The 21,656-nt window shown below is 42.6% G+C and overlaps 2 protein-coding genes across 7 annotated transcripts in view; one reads left to right on the top strand and one right to left on the bottom strand.

Annotated features, from left to right (window-relative positions):
• Nucleotides 1-8,415, bottom strand: part of CHEK2 (checkpoint kinase 2) — a 49,513-nt gene extending 41,098 nt beyond the window's left edge. The window contains exons 1-2 of the mRNA XM_023741780.1: nucleotides 8,345-8,415; nucleotides 6,573-6,942 (exon numbers count right to left, since the gene is read on the bottom strand). Coding sequence (XP_023597548.1) covers nucleotides 6,573-6,936 — 364 coding nt within the window. The 5' untranslated portion in view covers nucleotides 6,937-6,942; nucleotides 8,345-8,415. The remainder of the gene's footprint in view (nucleotides 1-6,572; nucleotides 6,943-8,344) is intronic.
• A 1,285-nt stretch (nucleotides 8,416-9,700) lies between these two features.
• HSCB (HscB mitochondrial iron-sulfur cluster cochaperone) lies at nucleotides 9,701-21,325 on the top strand. Of its 6 annotated transcripts, XM_004387617.1 has the most exons (6): nucleotides 9,701-9,969; nucleotides 11,110-11,206; nucleotides 11,952-12,041; nucleotides 12,621-12,765; nucleotides 17,890-17,937; nucleotides 21,199-21,325. In XM_004387617.1, exons 1-6 carry the CDS (start codon nucleotides 9,731-9,733, stop codon nucleotides 21,288-21,290), a joined length of 711 nt encoding a protein of 236 aa, XP_004387674.1. In that variant the 5' UTR covers nucleotides 9,701-9,730; the 3' UTR covers nucleotides 21,291-21,325. The 6 variants fall into 6 exon arrangements, with proteins under 6 accessions (XP_004387674.1, XP_023597549.1, XP_023597551.1 ...); XM_023741781.1 differs by lacking the exon at nucleotides 12,621-12,765 and having other exon boundaries at nucleotides 9,731-9,969; nucleotides 21,199-21,314; XM_023741783.1 differs by lacking the exon at nucleotides 12,621-12,765 and having other exon boundaries at nucleotides 9,731-9,969; nucleotides 11,952-12,046; nucleotides 21,199-21,283.
• Nucleotides 21,326-21,656: the final 331 nt, after the last annotated feature.

Here is a 21,656-nt window from a genome sequence, read left to right as displayed (position 1 = left end):
TATAATGTATTCGAAAAATTAATTATTTATATTGTACCAGAGTTCAAGGTAGCCCACAAAAGTCACAAACCAACAGCAATGACAACAAAAAAAAATATGTGCAGGTATATATGCATGTATGTATGTAGACATGCGTCTAGGTATGTACATGTGAGCATGTATGTGTGTATATATAGGTGCATCCATACGTATATGCATGTGCACGTATGTGACTGTATGCACATATATTCATATACATGATAAAGCACATACGAGGCACAGTTATGAATACTTCTTAGACATAACCAAACACCATACAGCATTGGCTTCCTGGGTTTGAAGACTTAGGGCCACCATTCCCGTGGGACATCTCGGTCAACTGGTATAATATAGTTCATAAAGTCTATGTTCTACATCCTAGTTTGGTGAGTAGTGTCTGGGGTGTTAAAGCTTGCAAGCAGCCATCTAAGATACAACTATTGGTCTCTATGCATCCAGAGCAAAGGAGAAAGAAGGAAACCAAAGACTCAAAGAAGCCTCTAGTCTACAAGACTAATAGTCTACATAAACCATGCCTCATCATCTACCCTGAGATCAGAAGAACTAGATGGTGCCCAGCTACTACTACCAACCATTCTGATTAGGGCCACAATAGATGTACTCTGATAAAATGGAAGAAAAATGTGGACCAGAACCTCAAATTCCTTAAAAAAAAAAAAAGAAACAAACGAAATAGACTTACTGGACCAGTTGAGACCACAGGACTCGCCAAGACGATAGCCCTGAGATACTCTTTAAACCAGGGCTTCAAAATGGTTCTTCCTGGTTCAGTCACGGCTGAGGAGGCAACAATGGAATAGATCTGATTTTTTTTAAATTTGGTTGACCCAGAACCATAACAGGAATGGGAAAAATTATGGGTCGAAGGCCTGCTAGAAACTTAATCTCCGTCTTAGAAAACAAGGGCAGTGTACAAACTCTATAGCAACCAAATCTCTTGCCCACAGGATTCTGCGTAGAGTCGGAAACAGCAGTGCCTGGCTCAAAGATGGCGGCCAACAGCGCCATTGTGAATGTGTGTCACTCTCCTCGGTCTTGGCAATAATCCAGTCTCATGAATCAGGCTCCTGAAAGGGCTCACTACGCCTCTTATGAGTCTCCCATTCTAGGGCTTCAATGCATAATATTTCCCATTCCAGATGACCCAAATTTTAAAAATTCAGTTCTGTTTTGGTTTAGCTTCATTAGTCATAACTGAACCAGTTTGAAATGGTTTGAAGTCCTCCTTTAAACCTTGAACCAAAACTAGCCCCTGAGGTCACCTTTTAGCTAAATAAAAGATTGGCTCACAAAATAAAGAACATCATCTGTGAGTACCGTGCTCCTTTAAAAAATCACCTACGTGGGACCAAACTGTCTACGATTACTTTAAAACAAAGATGAGAATGTAAGGGGGCAGGGAAACTAGATTAATGAAAACAGAACCAGAATGGAAATATTGAGAATATTCACACATTGTGAAGAATATAATGAATGTCACTGAACAATTCATGTAGAAATTGTTGAACAGGAACCTAAACTGCTGTGTAAACCTTCACCAAAAACACGATTTTTTTTTTTTTTAAAAGACACAAATGACATGATCTAACAGTGCATGGTATAACACTTAACTCACATAGAGAAAAGACAGAGCAAGACCAGTTTTACTTGAGGACACTGATCTCCCATGGCCAGCAAGTCCCCTGTTATGGCTGGTACAGGGCAAATGCTGCAGGCAACACAACTCTTGTGCCACAGATGAGGGAGACCCCAATCCCTCCCCACCAAGAAGATATAGAAGCAGGGTTGGTCAGGTGCCGTATGGTGTCCGTACAGGAGGAAGAGACAGAGAAAGTTAATGTGTGCCCAGAACAGGCAAGCTTCTTTGACGAGAAGGGACTGGGAGACAGACAGAGACTCAATTCTCAGTATCCTTATCAGAGAAGGTTCTGGGCTCAAGGCCTCTGCTTAGGCGGACCAGATAGGAAAAACAGAAGCAGACAGTCCACTCAACTATTGAAAAAGAGTGCCCAGTTGAGCTGGGAAACATACATACAAACAATAATGGTATAGCAGGATGAATATCCAAGGGAAATACAGACACAGGACTATAGCCACTCAGCCTGGGCTATCAGACAGACTTCAGAGGAGGCAAGACAACATGGATAGATTGAGAACAGCCACTCTGGAGGGCAATTTGGCAGCATCCATTAAAAACTAAAGCTGTGTTGTTGGTGAGTGCCAATGAGTCAATTCCGACTCATCGCAACCCCATGTGATGGAGTAGACTGCCCTATAGGGTTTTCTTGGCTGTAATCTTTATAGGGAGCCCCGGTGGCCCGGTAGTTAAGAGCTTGGCTGCTAACCAAAAGGTCAGCAGTTCAAATCTATCAGCCAGTCCTTGGAAACCGCATAGGGCAGTTCTACTCTGTCTTATAGGGTTACTATGAGTTAGAATCGACTCGACAGCAACAGGTTTGGTTCTTTTGGATTTTTTAATCTTTACGGAAGCAGACTGCCAGGTCTTTCTTCCACACAGCTGCTGGATGGGTTCAAACTGCCACCCTTTTGGTTAGCAGCCAAGCTCAGGCTCTATACTAGAGAGACATTAGATATCTAAAAGGATGTTCACTGCAGTTTTGCTTGCAAAAACTGGGAACAACCTAAACATCCATTAATAGTAGGGGAAGGAATAAATGAATCATGATATTTCTACTAGAAAGCAAAAGCTTCTGGGGCAGTTAGGAAGAAAAAGGGCGTGGAGAGTTCAGGACATTAACAGTTCAGGGATGGCGGACAGCGTGCAAGGGGTGACCGTGGATGGAAGGGCCTGCTCTGGCCCCTGCTTCCTTGGAGAGTCGCCGGGCAGCTGCACAGGGGAGGGAAGGGAGAGTGAGGCAGGGGGCAGGGCGACCAGAAGCTCTCAGTGAGGCAATCTGGCTGGGAACCCAAAGGACAGGACCCACACATCTCCTCCTCTCCAGAGTTCTAAGAGGGAAAGGAAAGCAGGTGAGAGGGTATGTGGGAAGAACAAGTATACAGGTTTTATGAGTGAATTGAGAGTTTAAAGAGTTCTTTTCCTTTGCCAGGGATTCCAAACCTCTTCAAAGTTCAAACTTACTGTCCTCCCTCTCAGAGGACCCTATGTTATTGAAAAAAATGGAGGATATCTGGGAAAAGTTAGGAGCTCGGGTGGTGCAGGAGTTAAGCACTCAGCTACTAACCAAAAGTTTAGTGGTTTGAACCAACCAGCTGCTCCATAGGAGAAAGATGTGGCAGTCTGCTTCCACAAAAACTATAGCCTAAGAAACCCTATGGGGCAGTTCTACTCTGCCCTGTAGGGTCACTATGAGTCAAAATCGACTTGACAGCAATGGGTTTGAGAAAAGCTAACTCATGTCTCCCTTTGAACCCATTCTCTTTGGACCTGTGGCCTATCTTCTTCCTCTTTTCTTTAACATTCTTTACCCATTTTACAGATGAGGACTATGAGGCTCAGAGAAGTAACATCACTTGCCTGAGGTCTCACAGCTAGCAGAGGACAGAGCTAAGACTTGAACCCAAGTCTTTCTGATTGCAGGACCTTCATCTTTGCCCCCTCAACATACTCCCACTTATTTTCTTCGCATTTGATTTTTTTTTTCCTCCTCTCTTTCTCTATCAGTTTTTCTCACTCTCATTTCAAGCAGAAACAAGCCTCCCTTGGGCTCCACAGTTCCTTTGGCTGCTAATTTCTTTAGCCTTCATGGCCAAAGTATATCTCAAAACATTCTCACTGCACATTCACTTCTTTCCCCAATTACAGGTTAAGAACATAAGTTTAAAGTCTAAAAGTCCTAGGTTCTACCAACTTCTGACTGCAAGATTGTAGACAAGTTACTTAATTTCTCTCTAAGCCTCAGTTTGCTCTTCAGTAAAACAGAGCTAAGAATAATAATTCTCACTCATAAGACTACTGTGAGGTTTAATAAAAGGGTTCCAATACCCTACCCAACAACTGCAAAATACCCATTCTTCTCAAATGCACATGGAACACTTTCAAAAAAACTTTCCACAAAGACAATCCCAGGTCCACATGGCTTCACCGTAAATTCTGCCAAACATTTAAAGACAAAATAATAGCAATTCTTCACAAACTCTTTCAAAAAATACAGGAGGCGGAAATCTCTCCCAACACATTCTATGAAGCAGTATTACCCTGATACCAAACCCAGGCAGAGACATCGTAAGAAAACTACAGACCAATATTTCTTATGAATATATATGCAAAAATCAACAAAGTACTAGTAAACCAAATCCAGCAACATAAAAACGATTATACATGACCAAATGGGATTTATCTCAGGAAAGCAAGGTTACTTGAACATCTGAATATCAACTGATGCAATACACAGTAACAGCAGAACGTTGTTGTTACGTGCCTTCGAGCTGGTTCGTAACAACCCTATATAAAGGATAAAAACCACATGATTCTCTCAATAGACACACACAAAACAGCATTTGACAAAATCCAACACCTCTTCATGATAAAATAATACTCACATAACTAGGAATAGGATGGATCTTCCCCAACCTGATAAACGACATCTACCAAAAAAACCATAGCTAACATCATACTTAATGGTGAAAGACTGAAAGCATTCCCTGTAAGATCAGGAATAAGACAAAAATGTCCACTCTCCCTATTTCTATACAACATTGTTCTAGAAGTTTTATCCAGGGCAATTTGGCAAGAAAAAGAAATAGAAAGCATCCAGACTGGAAAGAAAGATGACATAATCTTGTATACAGAAAATCTTAATGAATCTACAATAAAACTGTTAGAGCTAATAATTGAGTTCAGTAAGATTGCAGGATATAAAATCAATATACAAAAATCTATTATATTTCTATATGCTAACAATAAGTAATCAAAAAATGAAATCAACAATTTCATTTACAATAGCAACAAAGAATAAAGTACTTAGGAATAAATTTAACAAAAATTTCTAACAAAAGAAGTATAAAACTTATACACTGAAAACTATAAAACATCAATGAAAAAAATTAAAGAAGACATAAATAAATGGAAAGGCATCCCATGTTCATGGATTGGAAGATTTAATAATGTTAAGATGACAATACTCCTCAAACTGACCTAATGATCCAAGGTAGTTGCTGTCAAAATCCCAGCTGGTTTATTTGCAGAAATTGACAAGCTGATCCTAAAATTTGTATGGAAATAGAAGTAATCCAGAATAGTCAAAACAATCTGAACAGGAAGAACAAACTAGGATTGGGACTCACACTTCTTGATTTCAAAATTTATTACAAAGATACAATAATCAGGACTGAGTAGTGCTCACATAAGGATAGACATATAGATCAATGGAATCTAATAAGGAGTCAAACATTTATAGTCAATTGATTTTCAACTATGTGCCAAGACAATTCAATGAGAAAAGAATAGTCTTTCAATAAATGGTGCTAAGACAAGTGGATATCCACATGCAAGTAATGGAGTTGGATCCCCCACTTCACACTATATACAAAAATCAACTCTACATAGATCAAAGATCCAGCTGTAAAACTAAAACTATAGAACTCTTAAAAGAAAACATAGGTATAAATCAATAGCATAACAATAATACTTCTATTTATTGAGCATCTACTTTATGGTGGTCATTCTATCAGGCTCTTTACATGTTCTCACTTTTAAAGATGTGGCATCCCACTTCACCTCTTCCCATCATTTTCCTGTTTCATACTCACCATACATAAGCCCTAAGCCTATCTTAAAAATATGGCTTAAATGGTTAAAAAAAAACTTCAGATGTTTAGTTCTAAGTATAAAGTGGTATAAGGACCTAGCTAACATATGGACTGTGTATTTGTTACTATTGTTTCAATTCATCAAAGTTGGACATTAAATTAAATGGAAGGGCTAATGGCAAGGTACAAAATGATACGTTAGTCATTCATTTCTTTATTATTTTCTATTCCATTAACTTCAAATTCAAATATTTTTTAAACAGAGGTCATTTTAATCTGAGAGGAAAGAAAAAAGCTATTTGAAATGTACACCTAGCAAAGCCTGACTATTGGAACCACGAGCTGTCAGAGAGGATGAACATATTTAAATTGCAAGGTTGGCTGTTTTGAAGCAAAAATCAGTAATAGGTAACCAACAAATAGTCTTCCCTCTAGTCTAAAACTACAAAATTGATGCTCTGAAATCACCAAAAACCACCAAGAGGTTATTAACTGGCAAAGCTTCTGAGATTCAATGAGAAATGTTTGCAAGTTTGCGTGAAGCTGCAGTTTTCCACAGCTGTGTTCAGAACCTCAGCCTGATAGCACAGCACATATGCCCAATAAATATTTGCTTAAAGAATAAATGAAGGGAATCCAAAAGGGGTTAAGAGCAGTGTACTACCCTACATTGCTTCCTTGGTTTCATCTTCCATCACCGTCAAACTCCAGAATCACTCCAGGAGGGTCTCGAGCTTTCTGCTACAACTTACTATAATTGTTTTTCTGAATGAAACATTGCAACATATAACAAAAGGGCTTACCAAGATTGGAGAATCCATCCTGAAGGGCCCATAATCGAGCCCAAGGGGCAGGGGTGGGCTCCTCCAGTTCTTGGTCCTCGGGAATAGAGTAGAGTTCCTGAGTGGACACTGTGTCTATAGAGCTCAGCGTCCCAGAGCTGGAGTGAGAGGACTGGCTGGACGTGGGTACTGTGCCAGAGGAGGAGCTGGACATGCTCTGGGACTGCGAGGAGCCGTGGGGCTGGGAGGAGAGTCCATGGGACTGCAAGAAGCCGCTGTGGGACTGCCAGGAGGAGGTGGTGGGCTGAGAAGAGGTGGTGCCCTGGGACTGTGAGGAGACGCTGCCTTGCGACTGCTGACATTCCATATCCACCTCTCGAGACATCACGACCTCAAAAAGTAAGTGTTCACCAATAAGATAAGTTTCAAGGAACAAGATTTAAACTTCAAGACTGAAGGGCGGGCGAATTACAGTGGTTTAAGGAGGCACACGTGCTCTGCAAAAATTAAAATTCTGTGTCTGCCTTGAGCACTGTGCTTTTAAGATCTGTCTATATGGGATCTGGAAACCCTGGTGGCTTAGTAGCTAAGAGCTATAGCTGCTAACCAAAAGATCGGCAGTTTGAATCCACCAGGTGCCCCATGGAAACCCTATGAGGCAGTGCTACTCTGTCCTATAGGGTCGCTATGAGTCTGAATTGACTCAGGGGCAATGGGTTTGGTTTTTTGGTTATATGGGATCAAATAGACAATAGCAACTCGAGAGGTTAGGTAGGAAAACTCAGGGGACAGTAAGTTTGTTAATGGGGGAGGAACAACTCAGAAAAGGAGAGTGAGAATGGTTGCACAAGTCAAAGAAAGTAATCAACGTCACTGATTTGTATATGAAGACGCTGTTGAATTGATGTATCTTCTACTGTGTATATTCTCAACAACAATAACAAAAATAAAATAAATTATTTTTAAAAATTAAAATGCTAACAATCTAGATGAATAGTTTTTTGGGGGGTGAAGATCACTTTAAATGGATTTTTTTTTTTTCTGAGAGCCACAAACCACAGGGAAAAAACAAAAAAGGATTTGAAGGCTATAAATAAAAGCAATGTAATTGAGTTGGGGGAATGGGGTGAAAGACTCATAAAAGCTTACATTCATCCAATTTTTAAAAATTAGGAATGAAACCTAAAACATATTCATTAATACAATCAACACTACACTTAAATTTCACATATATCTTGAGAAGGAAAGTAGAAGTGAAAACTGCCAGGTAGTTCAGGGGAGAAGTTGAGCAAAGAGAAACTGTACAATGGCATGGGTTTCCATTTACATAAAACACATCAGATGTCTCTCCCTCACCCTGTCGCAGGCCTATTCCAGATTTCTTGGCACCTAACTAGGGTCAGGCCACTTAAAGAGACAGCACAGATAAGACTGCTCTAAACAACTCCACTCAGCTCTTCTGATGCTAAGTAATTATGGGCTCATCTTTTCAGCTTCCCAAAAGGTCTTCCATTCTGGACAGAATTCTGAACCATTCTTTGAGTCACAGGTACCATAATAGAGGCTCCCTCCCTTGCTTTAGAATTAACTTGATGGGCAGTTATACTCAGATAAAAGAACCTCCTGTAAAATCTAAGTAACTTGCAATGCTGATCTAATTCGATTTTTTTTAATGGATGTATTCCTTTCCCCATGTTCAGGTTAATCCTTCAAGAGAATGTCATAAACAATATTACTACATTTACGTAGCTTTCAAGATACAAAGGTTCTGATGAGCTTTCCTTAAAACACACCAGGAAGGTGATGCCAGAGCTGGTCTAAAACTGCCTCAGCCAGGTTGGGTCCTTCTGTAGTTTTCTGTGCAAGACTTCTTCGCCTGCATCTAGTCCCCGCCCTGATAACTGAAGAAAGAAAGAGGGTGTCAAGAGGTGGCAGCCATCATTGCTTAGGACAAGGGTCCACCCACACAGACAGGAATAAAGAGCTGGGACCACCGTGGCCTCAGCAACAGGGAGAAGTTATGGTGGAGTGGTTAGAGGTATAGAGGCTTGGAGTCAGAGGCCTAAGTCAAATCTTTGCATGATACTGGGCAGGTCCCAATCTCTCTGAGTCTCAGTTTACTCATATGAAAAAAGCAGATAAACAGCAAGGATTAAATGAAGTCATGCGTGTATTGCTAGCCTCCTCCCGGAAATGCCTGATAACTGGGAGCTACTCATATCAGAAGGTCATGCAGAGTGGGGAGTGAAAGGCCACAATGACCGCAGCAAAACCCATGACTGCGAACAGACTTCCAGTCCCAAAGAATCCTACAGCCAGAAAAGTCCTCATGTGCAACACAATCTTTTTTCAATAAAGAAACTGAGTCCCAAAGAGGTCTGGTGCCTGCTGCCCATTCCCTACCAACCCATCCCTCACACTTAAGGCCACTCGCAGGGCATCCCCCACACACATACACAGGTAAGTTTCTTGTTCCCGCAGCGCGTAGGAGCTAAGAGTGGGTTCACCACAAAAACTTACAAGATTGAATTTAAATTATGGCAAAATTATTAACATTCATAGAACTCCTTACAAAGCAACTTCGCTCTGATTTTTGAAGAGCACATCTTTGTAACTTCCCATCTTGTAGGTCTGGCCAGTAGCAGCTTGTAAATCACGAGGGAATGTAAACTTCACCTCGAAGTTTATGTACAAAGAAGGAAGAGAATCGCCCACGCCCTCGCCTCCCACCACTAGAGAGCTCAAATTCGACAAAGCGGAAGCTCCAGAGACTCTGCTCGCATAAGAGCCGGAGGACGGGCTTCGAACCCCCAAACATCCAAGCAACATTCCCCACTATGACTCACCCTGCGAGCCCACCTAGAGCATCACACTCGCCCCAGTCTCAGCCGAAGCCAGCGGAGTGGCGCTAAAGATGTAATACAAACTCCTCCCCCAGCCAATAAAAAACACCTTCCGCCGCCCTGGGCCAATGAGGAGCAGCGGATATGGCCGTGGAAGTGTAGCCTCAGTGACTGCTGGGAGTTGTAGTTTAGATAGTAAAGCGGGACACAGAATCCAGGTTCCCCCGGGTGATCCCGCCCCCTCAGTTCCCACAGCCAATCAGTAGCACTAGTCTGGTTGCGGGCTCAGTCCTCTTTTCCCCACAGGTGACCGCGGAGAAATAGGCCGTGGGCCGGATGTGGGGCGGTAGGGCGGGAGCCTTGCTCCGGGTGTGGGGGTTGTGGCCATCATGGGTCCCCGGGAGGAGACCACTAAGCTGCAATGCTGCGTCGCAGGCCCGAAGCAACTCCCCCCGGTGTTGGAAGTGCGGCGGCAGCCCAGGGGGCCCTATGGGGGAGGACGTACTCTTCTGTCCGCAGTGCCGCGCGTTGCAGCCACCCGACCCCACTCGAGATTACTTCAGCCTCATGGATTGGTACGGGCGGCAGTTCCGGGAAACGGGTCGAGACACCGAGACGTCAGGGAAATGTCGGCGAAGAGTGGTGGACCGACCAGGCTTGGAGAAGGCGGGCCCTGAAAGATGGTTGGGGGCGGAGCCTGGGAGAATGGAGGTTGGGAAGTGTCCTGAGGGAGAGAAAATTAAGGGGCGGGGTCTGGGGTCAGCGTTGAGCTTGAGGTGCGAAGCCTGAGGGGAGAAAGTGACGGGCTGGACCTAGGACAAGGGAGACCTGGAGAGCAGAGTCAGAAAGGTTAGAGTTGGGTTGAAACTCTTAAGAAAGGAATACTGAGGTGTTGTCCAAGTTAAGGGAGTAAAAACCAAAACAACACCCTTGCCGTGAAGTGGATTCCGATTCATAGTGACCTTATAGGGCGGAGTAGAAGTGACCCATAAGGCAATTGTGTAAATCTTTCTCCCATAGAGCGCCTGGTGGGCTTGCACCACAGACCTTTGGGTTAGCAGCCAAGCTCTTAACCACTCTACGTAAGAGGGATCCTTAAGGGAGTAAAAGCACAAAAAAACTAATATTGTGGGTAGGATCTAAAGGAAAAGTGGGAATTGGAGGTGGAGAGTCCCAGAAATGGGTGTTTTTCCCATTTTCCTCTGAAATTGAGCTTGGAGAGGTGGTGAAATGTGGGTGGAGATGGACTGGTGAGGTGATAAGGCAGACTCTGCGAACTGAAAGTTAAAGGGGTTGGATTAAAGCAAAGTGGGAGACCTGGCACCGAGAAAATTTGGGTGGAGTTAAGCATTGCCCCTTCCCTCAACTCTAGGATCTGCCCCTACAGGTCGCCGAGCACTTATTATGGGTTGCAGTGACACTAATTTCTTCAGGGTGCCAATCTTGTTCCCCACCCAGGGCCTTTGCGCTTGTGCTTCCTCTTGTCTGGATGACTCTTTCCTCTGAACTTTGAATACTACTCCACAAATTCAGGCCTCCCCTCAAACATCATCTCTTCATCCACCCCATTCACCACTCTCTTTGAGCCGGTCCTGTTTTCACTCATAGCACCAATCACTCTTTGAAACCATCCCCCATGAAAGCAGGAACCGGGCTCATAGTAGACAAATCTTTAATTATTTTTACATAAGTTTCGTCTGCTGATTTTCTTCCAGCAACCGTTCCTTCAGAGTTGACACCACGAAGCTCCAGCATAGGTACCAACAACTACAGCGTCTTGTCCATCCAGATTTCTTCAGCCGGAGGTCTCAGGTAGCATACTGGCCACCCCCAATCATCCCAAACAAATGTGCACACTGAGTGGGTGGCAATGGACTTGTGGTTATGTGATTATCAGGGACAAGCTGGACAACCAGCTCCACCCTGTGGCAGTCTGACCCCAGCCAGCCAGGCCTTGGAGCTGCCATGCACTCATAGCTTTTATCTGACTTCCCAGCAGACTAAAGCCAATCAGTTGAAAATTAAGACAGCTCATCCAACCCAGTTCTACTTTGTCTACTTCCTGAGGTCTCCACCCATCAGCCTTTTTTTTTTTTTTTCAAGTGTGGTAAAAAATATACATAATAAAACATTTATTTGCCACTTCAACAGTTTTTACCTGTAGAATTCAATAACATTGATTGCGTTCTTTTATGTTTTTTTTACCATTATCACTATCCTTTTCCAAATTATTCCACCACCATTTACATAAACTCAGTGCCCCCTAAGCACTAACTCCCCTTTCTCCCCTTCCCTCCCACCTCTGGTAACCACTAATAAGCTTTGTTTTCTGTATATTTGCCTCTTTTCATATATGTGAGATCGTAGAGTATTTGCCATTTTGTAACTGACTGTCTTCAGTCAGCATAATGTTTTCAAGGTTCATCCATGCTGTGACATGCATCAGGACTTCATTTCTTTTTATGGCTGAGTACCCATCAGCTTTTTAAAAACACTTTGTGAATGTAAGATGGTTAATTTGGATGGTAATAAGACTACCTTCATCTCCCACTAACAGACTGAAAAGGACTTCTCAGAGAAGCATTCGACCCTGGTGAATGATGCCTATAAGACCCTTCTGGCACCCCTAAGCAGGGGACTGTACCTTGTAAGGTGATTTCCCAACTCTTTTATGCGTGACTGCCTGGTGCTTGTTGTGTTGTGGGACACCTGCTCCCCTCTATTCAGAGAAGAGTGCTTGAGACCTGAGCTGGTCCAAAGACCCAATATTTAGCCTCAGAGATACTGCACAAGTATCATTGTCTCTGAGCATTCTCTGCAAATGTTACTTGCCCCAGTTGCTTTTTTTTTTTACACCATTTTCTATAAATTTCAAAGATTTGATGATAGCTTTTAAAGAAGGGTAATTTTTGGTTTGTTTTGGAAAAAGTCTTAGACTCCAGAAAATTTTAGAACTTAATAGAATCTTTACAAACATTTAGTTCAATCTCTGAGTGGAAGAGTAACTCCCCAGGGTCACACAGGTCCAAGTAGCACAGAAAAGGATCCTGTCCCAGCGCTCTGCCTCACTCCAGGCTTTCAGCACCTACTTTCATGCTTTCGTTATTAGGACAGCTCTGGTTTTCCCCATGAGCAATATTATGTTCTGAAGCGTGAGTAGGAATTGCAGGACTCTGGCCATATTTTCTTGAACCAAACTTATTTTATCTGCTTAATACCTCAATAGTTAAAGCTCCATGGAATAGAGATTTCCGAAGGGACAGATGATGAAATGGACAAGCAGTTCCTCATGGAAATAATGGAAATCAATGAAAAACTCACAGAAGCTCAAAGTGAAGCTGCCATGAATGAGATTGAATCCATTGTCGCAGGTAAAAGATAAAACAGTGCCAAATGCATTTTGTTACGAGTACATGCCTAGGGTTAAGTGAAAGATGAATATAAAGAGAAAGTTATTCGTCATCATGACGATTCAGGGAATTTTTTTCTTGACCATAAAGAAACCAATGTTGTCTGAAGGTTAGACTTGCAACATTCCTAACCCTCTGGGGTTAAAAAAAAAACAAAACCCTTTGCCATCAAGTCAATTCTGACTCATAGTGACACTATAGAAGGCAGCCTTCAATCAAGACTGTGATAGCATCAGCTGCTAACCAAAAGGTTGGTGGTTCGAACCCACCCAGCAGCTCCACAGGAGAAAGACCTGGCAATCTTCTCCCATAAAGATTACAGCCTAGACTAGCGATAATCCAAAAAACAGAAAATAATAAATGTTGGAAAGGTTGTGGAGAGACTGAACACTTTTACACTGTTGGTAGGAATGTAAAATGGTACAGCCGCTTTGGAAACTGATTTGGCACTTCCTTAAAAAGCCAGAAATAAAAGTACAGTGTGATCCAGCAATCACACCTTGGAATATATCTTAGAGAAATAGGAGCTGTCACACGAATAGATATATGCACACCCGTGTTCATTGCAGCACTGTTCACAATAGCAAGGAGATGGAAACAACCTAGGTGCTCATCAACGGGCGAATGGATAAACAAATTATGGTATAGCCACACAACGGAATGCTACGCAACGGTAAAGAACAGCAATGAATCTGAAACATACAACACGGATGAATCTGGAAGGCATTATGCTGAGTGAATTTAGTCAGTTGCAAAAGGACAAATACAAGACCACTGTTACAAGAACTAAAGAAAAGGTTTAAACACAGAAGAAAATATTCTTTGACGGTTACGAGAGTAGGGAGAGAGGTATTCACTAACTAGATGGTAGACAAGAATTATCTTAGGTGAAGGGAAGGACAACACACACTACAGGGAAAGTCAGCACAACTGGACTAAACCAAAAGCTAAGAAGTTTCCTGAATACAACCAAACACTTCGAGGGACAGAGTAGCAGGGCTGGGGATCGGGGGACCATGGTTTCAGAGGACATCTAGATCAATTGGCATAACAAAGTTTATTAAGAAAAGGTTGTGCATCCCACTTTGGTGCGTGGCATCTGGGGTCTTAAAAGCTAGCGAGTAGCCATCTAAGATGCATCAATTGGTCCCAACCCACCTGGAGCAAAAGAGAGTGAAGAACACCAAAGACACAAGAGACAGAAAGGGCCACATGAACTAGAGACTCCATCAGCCTGAGACCAGAAGAACCAAATAGTACCCTGCTATCACCAATGACCCAACACAACAGTCCCTGACAGAGCAGGAGAATAGTGGGGTGCAGAACTCAGATTCTAGTAAAAAGACCAGACTTAATGGTTTGACTGAGACTGGAAGGACCTGGAAGACATGGCCCCTGGACTGTCTGTTAACCCAGAACTAATACCATTCCCGAGACCAACTCTTCGGACAAAGATTAGAGCAGACTGTGGGACATAAAATGGTACTCATGAAGAGTGTGCTTCTTAGCTCAAGCAGATACATGAGTCTAAATGGGCAGCTCCTGTCTGGAGGCGAGATGAGAAGGCAGAGAGGGTCAGGAGCTGGTTGAATGGACACATCTGGGGTGGAAAGGAGGAGTGTGCTGTCATAGTATAGGGAGAGCAACTAGGGCCACATAACAATGTGTGTATAAATCTTTGTATGAGAAACACTTAAATTGTAAACTTTCACTTAAAGTATAATTTAAAAAAAAAAAAGATTACAGCCTAGAAAACTCTATGGGGCAGTTCTACTCTCTCATATGGGGTCACTAAGAGTAGAAATTGACTCTTCGGCACCGGACAACAATAGTATTTTGCAGATTGGAATGTTCCTTCCCACCCATGATATCATTTAGATAGCGTTATTATCTCTGACAGGGAAATGGGTCTCAGAATTTCATGGAAATTCCCGAGGTCACACAGCAGGTATATAGCAAAGCAAAGATTGAGGCCCTGATCTTCGGACTCTATATCGCTTCATTTTCCAGTTTATTCTGTAGAGAAGGCTCCAGGGTTCTCACTCAGAATGTATGTACTTATATACTTTCCGAAATGTTGACATGGTACCTACTATGTATCAAGCACTGTGCTTGACACTGAGGATACAGCAGTGAACAAGAAAGACATGGCCTGTGCCTTCATGGAGTTTATATGTTTCAACTTTAACATGTCCAAAGTGGAATTCATGAGTGTCCTCCCTCTCCTCAACCGAAAAAAAACAATCTCTTCCAGTGTTCATTCTCTAAGCACATCCAGTTGTATAAGTCTAAACACTGGGGAGGCATCCTTAACAACCTTACTCTCCCTTACCATCCATCTCCAAGTTTTACAAAGGAGACTTTTTAAATGTGTCTCAAATCTACCTTCCCATCTATTTTCACTGCTGCTACCCTGTTTCAAGCTACCATTCTCTTTCACCTGGACACCTGTAATAGCTCCTGACTGGTCTGTCTGTATATTCTAGCTGCATGTATTATATCCTACACTGTCACTTGTGCGATCTTTTTGAAACCCAAATCTAATCATATCACCCCTTACCTTGCTTAAAAACTTGAAGTGGTTTCCTACTGCTCTCAGGTTAAAGACCAAACTCCTTAGCATGGTAACAAGACCCTACATGGTCTCGCCTCTGCTTTTGTTACCGCAATAACACAGATTGGAGCCGCCTGCCGCAATAGCCAATTCTGAGACGGGTGAGGTGAGCAGCAAGAGGTTTATTATATATTGATATATAGGAGACAAAGGGGAATAGATTCCCCCAAAAACCTGTCTTCTCCACTGGAGATTGGCTGAAGGCTTTTATAGGGACAGGATTATGGATCTTAGAAGTTTGTGTTAGTTTCTCCTTGAGGTGGTGATGTCTCAGATGAGTTAATCTTCTACTGGTATTCTTGGGGGTTATCTGGTGACATCCTTTGGGATTATCTGGTGACATCCTGGTTTTTCTTATCACAAGATGGGTGCTTTGTTTGGTTTTCATCCTTAGATCCTTATCACTTGTTTTCTACCCTCCAAGGAGGAACATCGGTTAATCTTAAACCTTTTGTAGAGACTGGAGAAACAAGATCATAAGACAATGTGGCAGTTAGCAATGGGGAGTAAATAATAGTGAGCCAGGCCTGTGCAGCCTCTTCCACTTTCTTCCCCTTTGCCCCCGCTACTCCAGGCACACCAGCCACTTCCAATCTCTCATCTATACCAGGCATCTTCCTACCCCAGGGTCTTTGCACATGCTTTTGTTTATGCCTGAAATCTTCTCATTCAACCCATCGAGTTAACTCCTCCTCTTTCAGATCTGGGGGATATTTCCTCAGAGAAGCCATTCTTGACCTCTCCGTTGATTCCTTTTGGCAGTGGGTACCCCGCCATTGTAGGAATAATCATAGTTATAACTTTACTGTTCAATGTGAGATTATTAGCTTCACCCATTACACTGGAAGTTCTGCAGAGGCAGGAATTGTGTCTATTTTTTGCTTCCCTCACATCCTCAGCACATAGCAAACTTTAGAGCATAATAGGGGCTTAGTAAATGTTTGTTAAATGAGTGAATAAATGATAAATAAATTAAAAACAGTAAAATAGAAGTTGTGGTGGAGGGACTGTAAGCTGGGGACATATGGACATTAAGGCCAGGTAGTGCAGGGAGAAGAGAAATTCAGGACTACAGTCAGAGCCTGGCTGGCTGCTGCTTGCTAGGCAGAGGAACATGAAGTTCTGGGGTGAGGTGGATATGAGTTCAGTCCCAATGCTGCCACTACCTCTCTATGTGGCCTTGAGTAAGTGACTTCACCCCTTTGAACCTCAGTCTCCTCATCTATAAAAGGAGGACGATATTAGTCCTGGTTGTTGCAAGAATTTAAGTTAAATGAGATAAAACATGTAACACACTTAACAGTGCCTGGCATGAAGTGAGTGCTCAGTCACTGGTGGTGGATGTTCTAGCTCTGTATTAAATGTCTGACTTTGAGCAGGTCACTGACCTTCACTTGGATTGATTTCTAAACTCCCCAAAAAATACCTGCTAAGACCCAAGGGTATAAAGCTAGCATTGGAGCAAGAACTTTGGAGGTTCTAAGCAACTAATAGTCCAGTGCTCTTTTATCCATACCACATTGCCAGCTGAGTGGCAAGTTTTCAAACACTGGACTAGGAGTCAGGTAACTTGGGGTTTGTTCATAACAACTCTAATCACCAACCATGACAGCATCGGAAGATCCTCCAATACCTTTTATATAAACATTGGGATATAAAAAATAATAACAATATGGCTGTCAAGTTGATTCCAACTCATAGCGATCCTGCAGGACAGAGTAGAACTGCCCCATAGGGTTTCCAAGACTGTACTCTTTATGGAAGCAGACTGCCACATCTTTCCACTGCGGAGCAGCTGGTGCGTTCGAACTGCCGACCTTTCAGTTAGCATCCAAGCGCTTAATAAACACTATGCCACTAGGGCTCCTTCCTTGGGATATAATGTACTTGAAAGTGCTTCGAAAGCAGGCAGTGTAGAAATGATTGATACTCTTCATGTCTTATTGTGAAAGTCTTCATTTCTTAATGAGGAAACAAATATGAAGTAGCTACTTTACTTCATTGAACATGTCTTTTAAGGCACATATGATGTAATGTACATGTCTCATCTTTCTGGGAGACTGTATAATTTGTAAATGGTTGCCTAAAACACTCTGTATTGCTCTGGTGATCGACAATCCAGGTATGTTCATTTTCTTCTCACTGAAATCTGAAGGAGTTAGACTGCTTGATGGAGAGAATCACGGCATTTGTCTTTTTTTTTTTTTTCCAGTGATTCTATAGCCATTTTATGAGCCTTAGTGATTGCCCCTGAGACCTTTCATAAGGTAGAAAAAAATGGTGTAACTAGGGTCAGGCAGTGCTGCACTAAAAAGGAGCTGCTCTCATGGGACATGTAGAGACAAGGATTATGAAGACTTACCTGTGGATCCAAGCTTCCCGCTTTGCCCTGTTCAACCCAGCATGATTAAAAAGTGTTGTTTTCGTCAAAAGTCTATTTACATAGAAAAATTAATGGTTTTCTCTTTCAGTCAAACAGAAAGAATGTATTGACAGTGCGAGAAGAGCTTTTGAACAAGGTATTTTCTTTGCTTCTTGACTTTCTTAGGTATGGAAAGAAATTGTAAGCAGTGAGGTATAACCATTCATTCAACAAGTAGCATTATATACCCACCTTATGATAGACACATAACCCATTGCCATCGAATCAGTTCCGACTCACAGCAACCCTGTAGATACGTAAACCAAAAAAAACCGAAACTCATTGCTGTCGAGTCCATTCTGACTCATAGCGACCCTATAGGACAGAGTAGAACTGCCCCATAGAGTTTCCAAGGAATGGCTGGTGGATTCTAACTGCCAATCTTTTGGTTAGCAGCTGAGCTCTTAACCACTGTGCCACCAGGGCTCCAAGAGATACATGGGGAAATATAAAATATATATGAATCTACATTTCTGCCTTCAAGGATTGTCTTGCTAGAAAAACAAGCTATGTACCAAAAACAGAGAAATGCCAGTTAAACAGTATGAAGGCTAAAGTACAGTACTCCATTACCCTTTGGCAAGTAGAAGATAAGATGAGGTCTGTGGACTGAAGCCAACAGGTGCAAGGGCCCTGAGGGCAAGACTGAAGAGTCAACATTTAGCAAAGCCAGCACACCATTTTCTTCTGCAAAACCCTGCAGGGCAGACGCCTAAGGCAGAACTGTGCCTTAATGGTTGTTGTTCTTAGTTGCATTGAGTTGGCGCTTACTCTTGGCAACCCCATGGAACATTGCCCAGTCCTGCGCCACCTTCACAATTGTTGGTACACTCAAGAATAGTCCATTGTTGCAGCCACTGTGTATTTAGAGTGCCTTTCAACCTAGGGCAGTCATCTTCCAGCACTGTTGTTGTTAAGTACCATCAAGACAGTTCCGATTATAGTGACCCAGGATTATATTGGACAATATTATATTGTGATCCATAGGGTTTTCTTTGGCTAATTTTTGGAAGTAGATAACCAGGCCTTTCTTCCTAGTCTGTCTTAGTCTGGAAGCTCCACTGAAACCTGCGGGGTGACTGCTGGTATTTGAAATACCGGTGGCATAGCTTCCAGCATCATAAGCAACACACAAGCCACCACAGTACAGCAAACTGGTAGACAGGTGGTGGGTGCCTGAAAACAAGTATGAAATTTTCATCCTGGTCCCCATTGTCCCTGCCTCTCAGGCTGAAGAGACTGGATCTAGCTATTTTTAAGCAAGAACAACCTTCCTCTCCATCCCCGATCTGTGCCATACCTTTAAAAAAGGGAATAATGGCACTTTGGCTTAGGAATCATTTAAATGCAGGAAGCAAAAAGCCATGTAAGTTGGTACAGATAAAGAAAGCTTGTTATAGGACACAGGGCTATCTCCCAGAATCCAAAGGGAAAATACCTGCAATAATTATAGTACAATGAGATAAACACTTTTCTGGGGCAGGACTTTTTCTGGGAGCCAGAAAGCAGTCTGGAACCAAGACAGCTGTGGTCCTCGGTTCAGCTCTCTGGAAGTCCACTCTATCCTCCTCTCTATTAACCAGTACCATCCACTTGCTCCAAAATGGCCTCCCCCGTAGTACGCCTCCTGAGTCCTCTAAAGTCTCTTACCTTTTTAAGAATAAGGCCTTTCACCATCTGACTAGAGCCTACTAGACCTAATTCTAAATTCCTGGGAGAGAGAATTTGATTGGCCCAGCTTGAGCCAGATGTCCATTCTAGTCCAGTCAGCTCCGGCCAAAGGGGTAGGTTTACATAGTGTGCTGCCCGCTTTGCAGGGACTATAGGTATGGATTCTGAGAAGTGGGCAGAGGTAGATTTTCTAAAAAGAAGAGGGTAAATACAGATTAACAGCAGAAAAGATAGGAACCTGGTCTGCCCTATCTGCCTGAAATGCTATGTTCTCAATCTACTGGCTAACATGATCAGGATATGCTCCAGCAGCGCCTCCCCAAAAAAACCTGTTACACCTTTGTATGTGTATACTTTTATTTGTTTAGTTACAAGGAGCCCTGGTGGCACTGTGGTTAAGAACTAGGCTGCTAACTGAAAGGTCAGTGGTTCAAACCCACCAGCTGCTCTGTGGCAGAAGATGTGGCAGTCTGCTCCCATAAAGATTACAGCCTCTTAAACCCTATGGGGCAGTTCTGTGTCCTACAGGGCTTCTATGAGTCAGAATCGACTCAACAGCAGTGAGATTTGTTTAATTATGAAATACAATACAAAAAAAGAATAGATGATGTACAAGTACAACTGAAAGAATAATAGAACAAACATCCATGTCCCCACCACCAGGCTGAAGAAATAGAACATGACCACTGCCTTCCAAGCCCCCCATGGACCCTTTGCCATTGTATCCCCTTCCATGGGAACCATTCCCCTGACTTTTGTGTTAAATCATTCCCTTGCTTTCCTTGACAGTTTTAATATGTGAATGTAACAGTTTATTATTTCATTTTGCGTAATTTTTTAACTTTATATGAATGGGATCATACCTTATGTATTCTCTGTGACTTGCTTTTTTGCTTAATATATCTTTGGAGTCATCAGGTTGATGTAGGTAGCTGTAACATATCTTCATTGTAGCACTTATCACATTGTGTTGTATTTAGCTAAGGCAGAGTTTCTCAGCCTCAGCACTGCTGGCCCTTTTGGATCAGGTAATTCCTTGTTGTAGGGGGCTGTTCTGTGCAGTGTAGTATGTTTAGCAGCACCTCTGGCCTCTGTGATACCAGTATCACACCCCACCCCACCCCCTTGTGACAACCAAAAATGTCTCCAGACATTGCCAGATGTCCCCTGGAGGACAAATAACATGTACACGCACACGCACACGCACGCACACACACACACACACACACACACACACACACACACACCATTGAAAACCATGAGTGTAAAGAAAGGCATCTTTCCCAGAGACTGTAAGCCCCGCATGTGCAGCCTCTACCTAAGCACCTGGCACAGAGGAAGCACCCTGTGCTTCCATATCCTCTTCAGGGTTATGACTGCCATGTATGAGATGGGAAACTTTTAAAACATAACCCATTTGTTACTTGGGGACTGTCCTGAAGAGAGTCAGACTTCTCTTATTGAAGTCTGAATCCTGTAAACAAGTCTGTTCTTGCCCCTTTGGTTAATCCCTTTGTCCCCTCAACAACCCAGATGGCATCCCTCTCCATTGCTCAGATTTACTGAGTGATCGATTGGCCTTCCAGAGCCTAAGGCTCAGCTTTGATCTAGCTGCCTTGGTCATTAGAGTTGGTTCAATTCTTGATTGAAATGAAGCCTGACACATCAATGTCTCTATTTATTTCAGATGACTTTGAAAAAGCCAAGGAAATTTTAACAAAAATGAGATACTTGTTAAATGTAGAAGAAAAGATCAAGTTAAAGAAGATTCCACTCTAATTGTTGCTAATTTAAAAGTTTTAAAAATAAAGTTCCTGTATATTTCTTTTCTGGCTTCTGGTAATTGAGAAGGAGCCCTGGTAGTGCAGTGGTTGAAGTGCTCAGCTGCTAACCAGAAGGTCGGCAGTTCAAACCCACCAGCGGCTCTGCAGGAGAAAGATGTGACAGTCTGCTTCTGTAAAGATTTACAGCCTTAGAAACCCTAGGGGCAGTTCTCTGTCCTATAAGGTCACTATGAATCAAAGTTGACTCAATGGCAGTGGGTTTTGGTGGGTTTGGTAATTGAGAATAGATATGCTTTAACTGCTTATACCATCTTTATTAAACCTGTGACTCGTGCACTAATGGATGGCAAAGTCTGTCATG

This window comes from Trichechus manatus, unplaced genomic scaffold (assembly GCF_000243295.1).
Source record: "Trichechus manatus latirostris isolate Lorelei unplaced genomic scaffold, TriManLat1.0 scaffold00190, whole genome shotgun sequence".
NCBI classification, from domain to species: domain Eukaryota; kingdom Metazoa; phylum Chordata; class Mammalia; order Sirenia; family Trichechidae; genus Trichechus; species Trichechus manatus.
Note: the sequence above shows the minus strand (reverse complement) of the source record. Positions and strands in the feature narration are given on the sequence as shown.

Excerpts from the sequence above, each read along its gene's own strand:
- HSCB (XM_004387617.1), top strand. The coding sequence starts at position 9,731 with ATGTGGGGCGGTAGGGCGGGAGCCTTGCTCCGGGTGTGGGGGTTGTGG. Across the intron at positions 12,042-12,620 it reads TAAGCAGGGGACTGTACCTT|TTAAAGCTCCATGGAATAGA; the intron begins GTAAGGTGATTT and ends ATACCTCAATAG. Across the intron at positions 17,938-21,198 it reads GAGAAGAGCTTTTGAACAAG|ATGACTTTGAAAAAGCCAAG; the intron begins GTATTTTCTTTG and ends TATTTATTTCAG.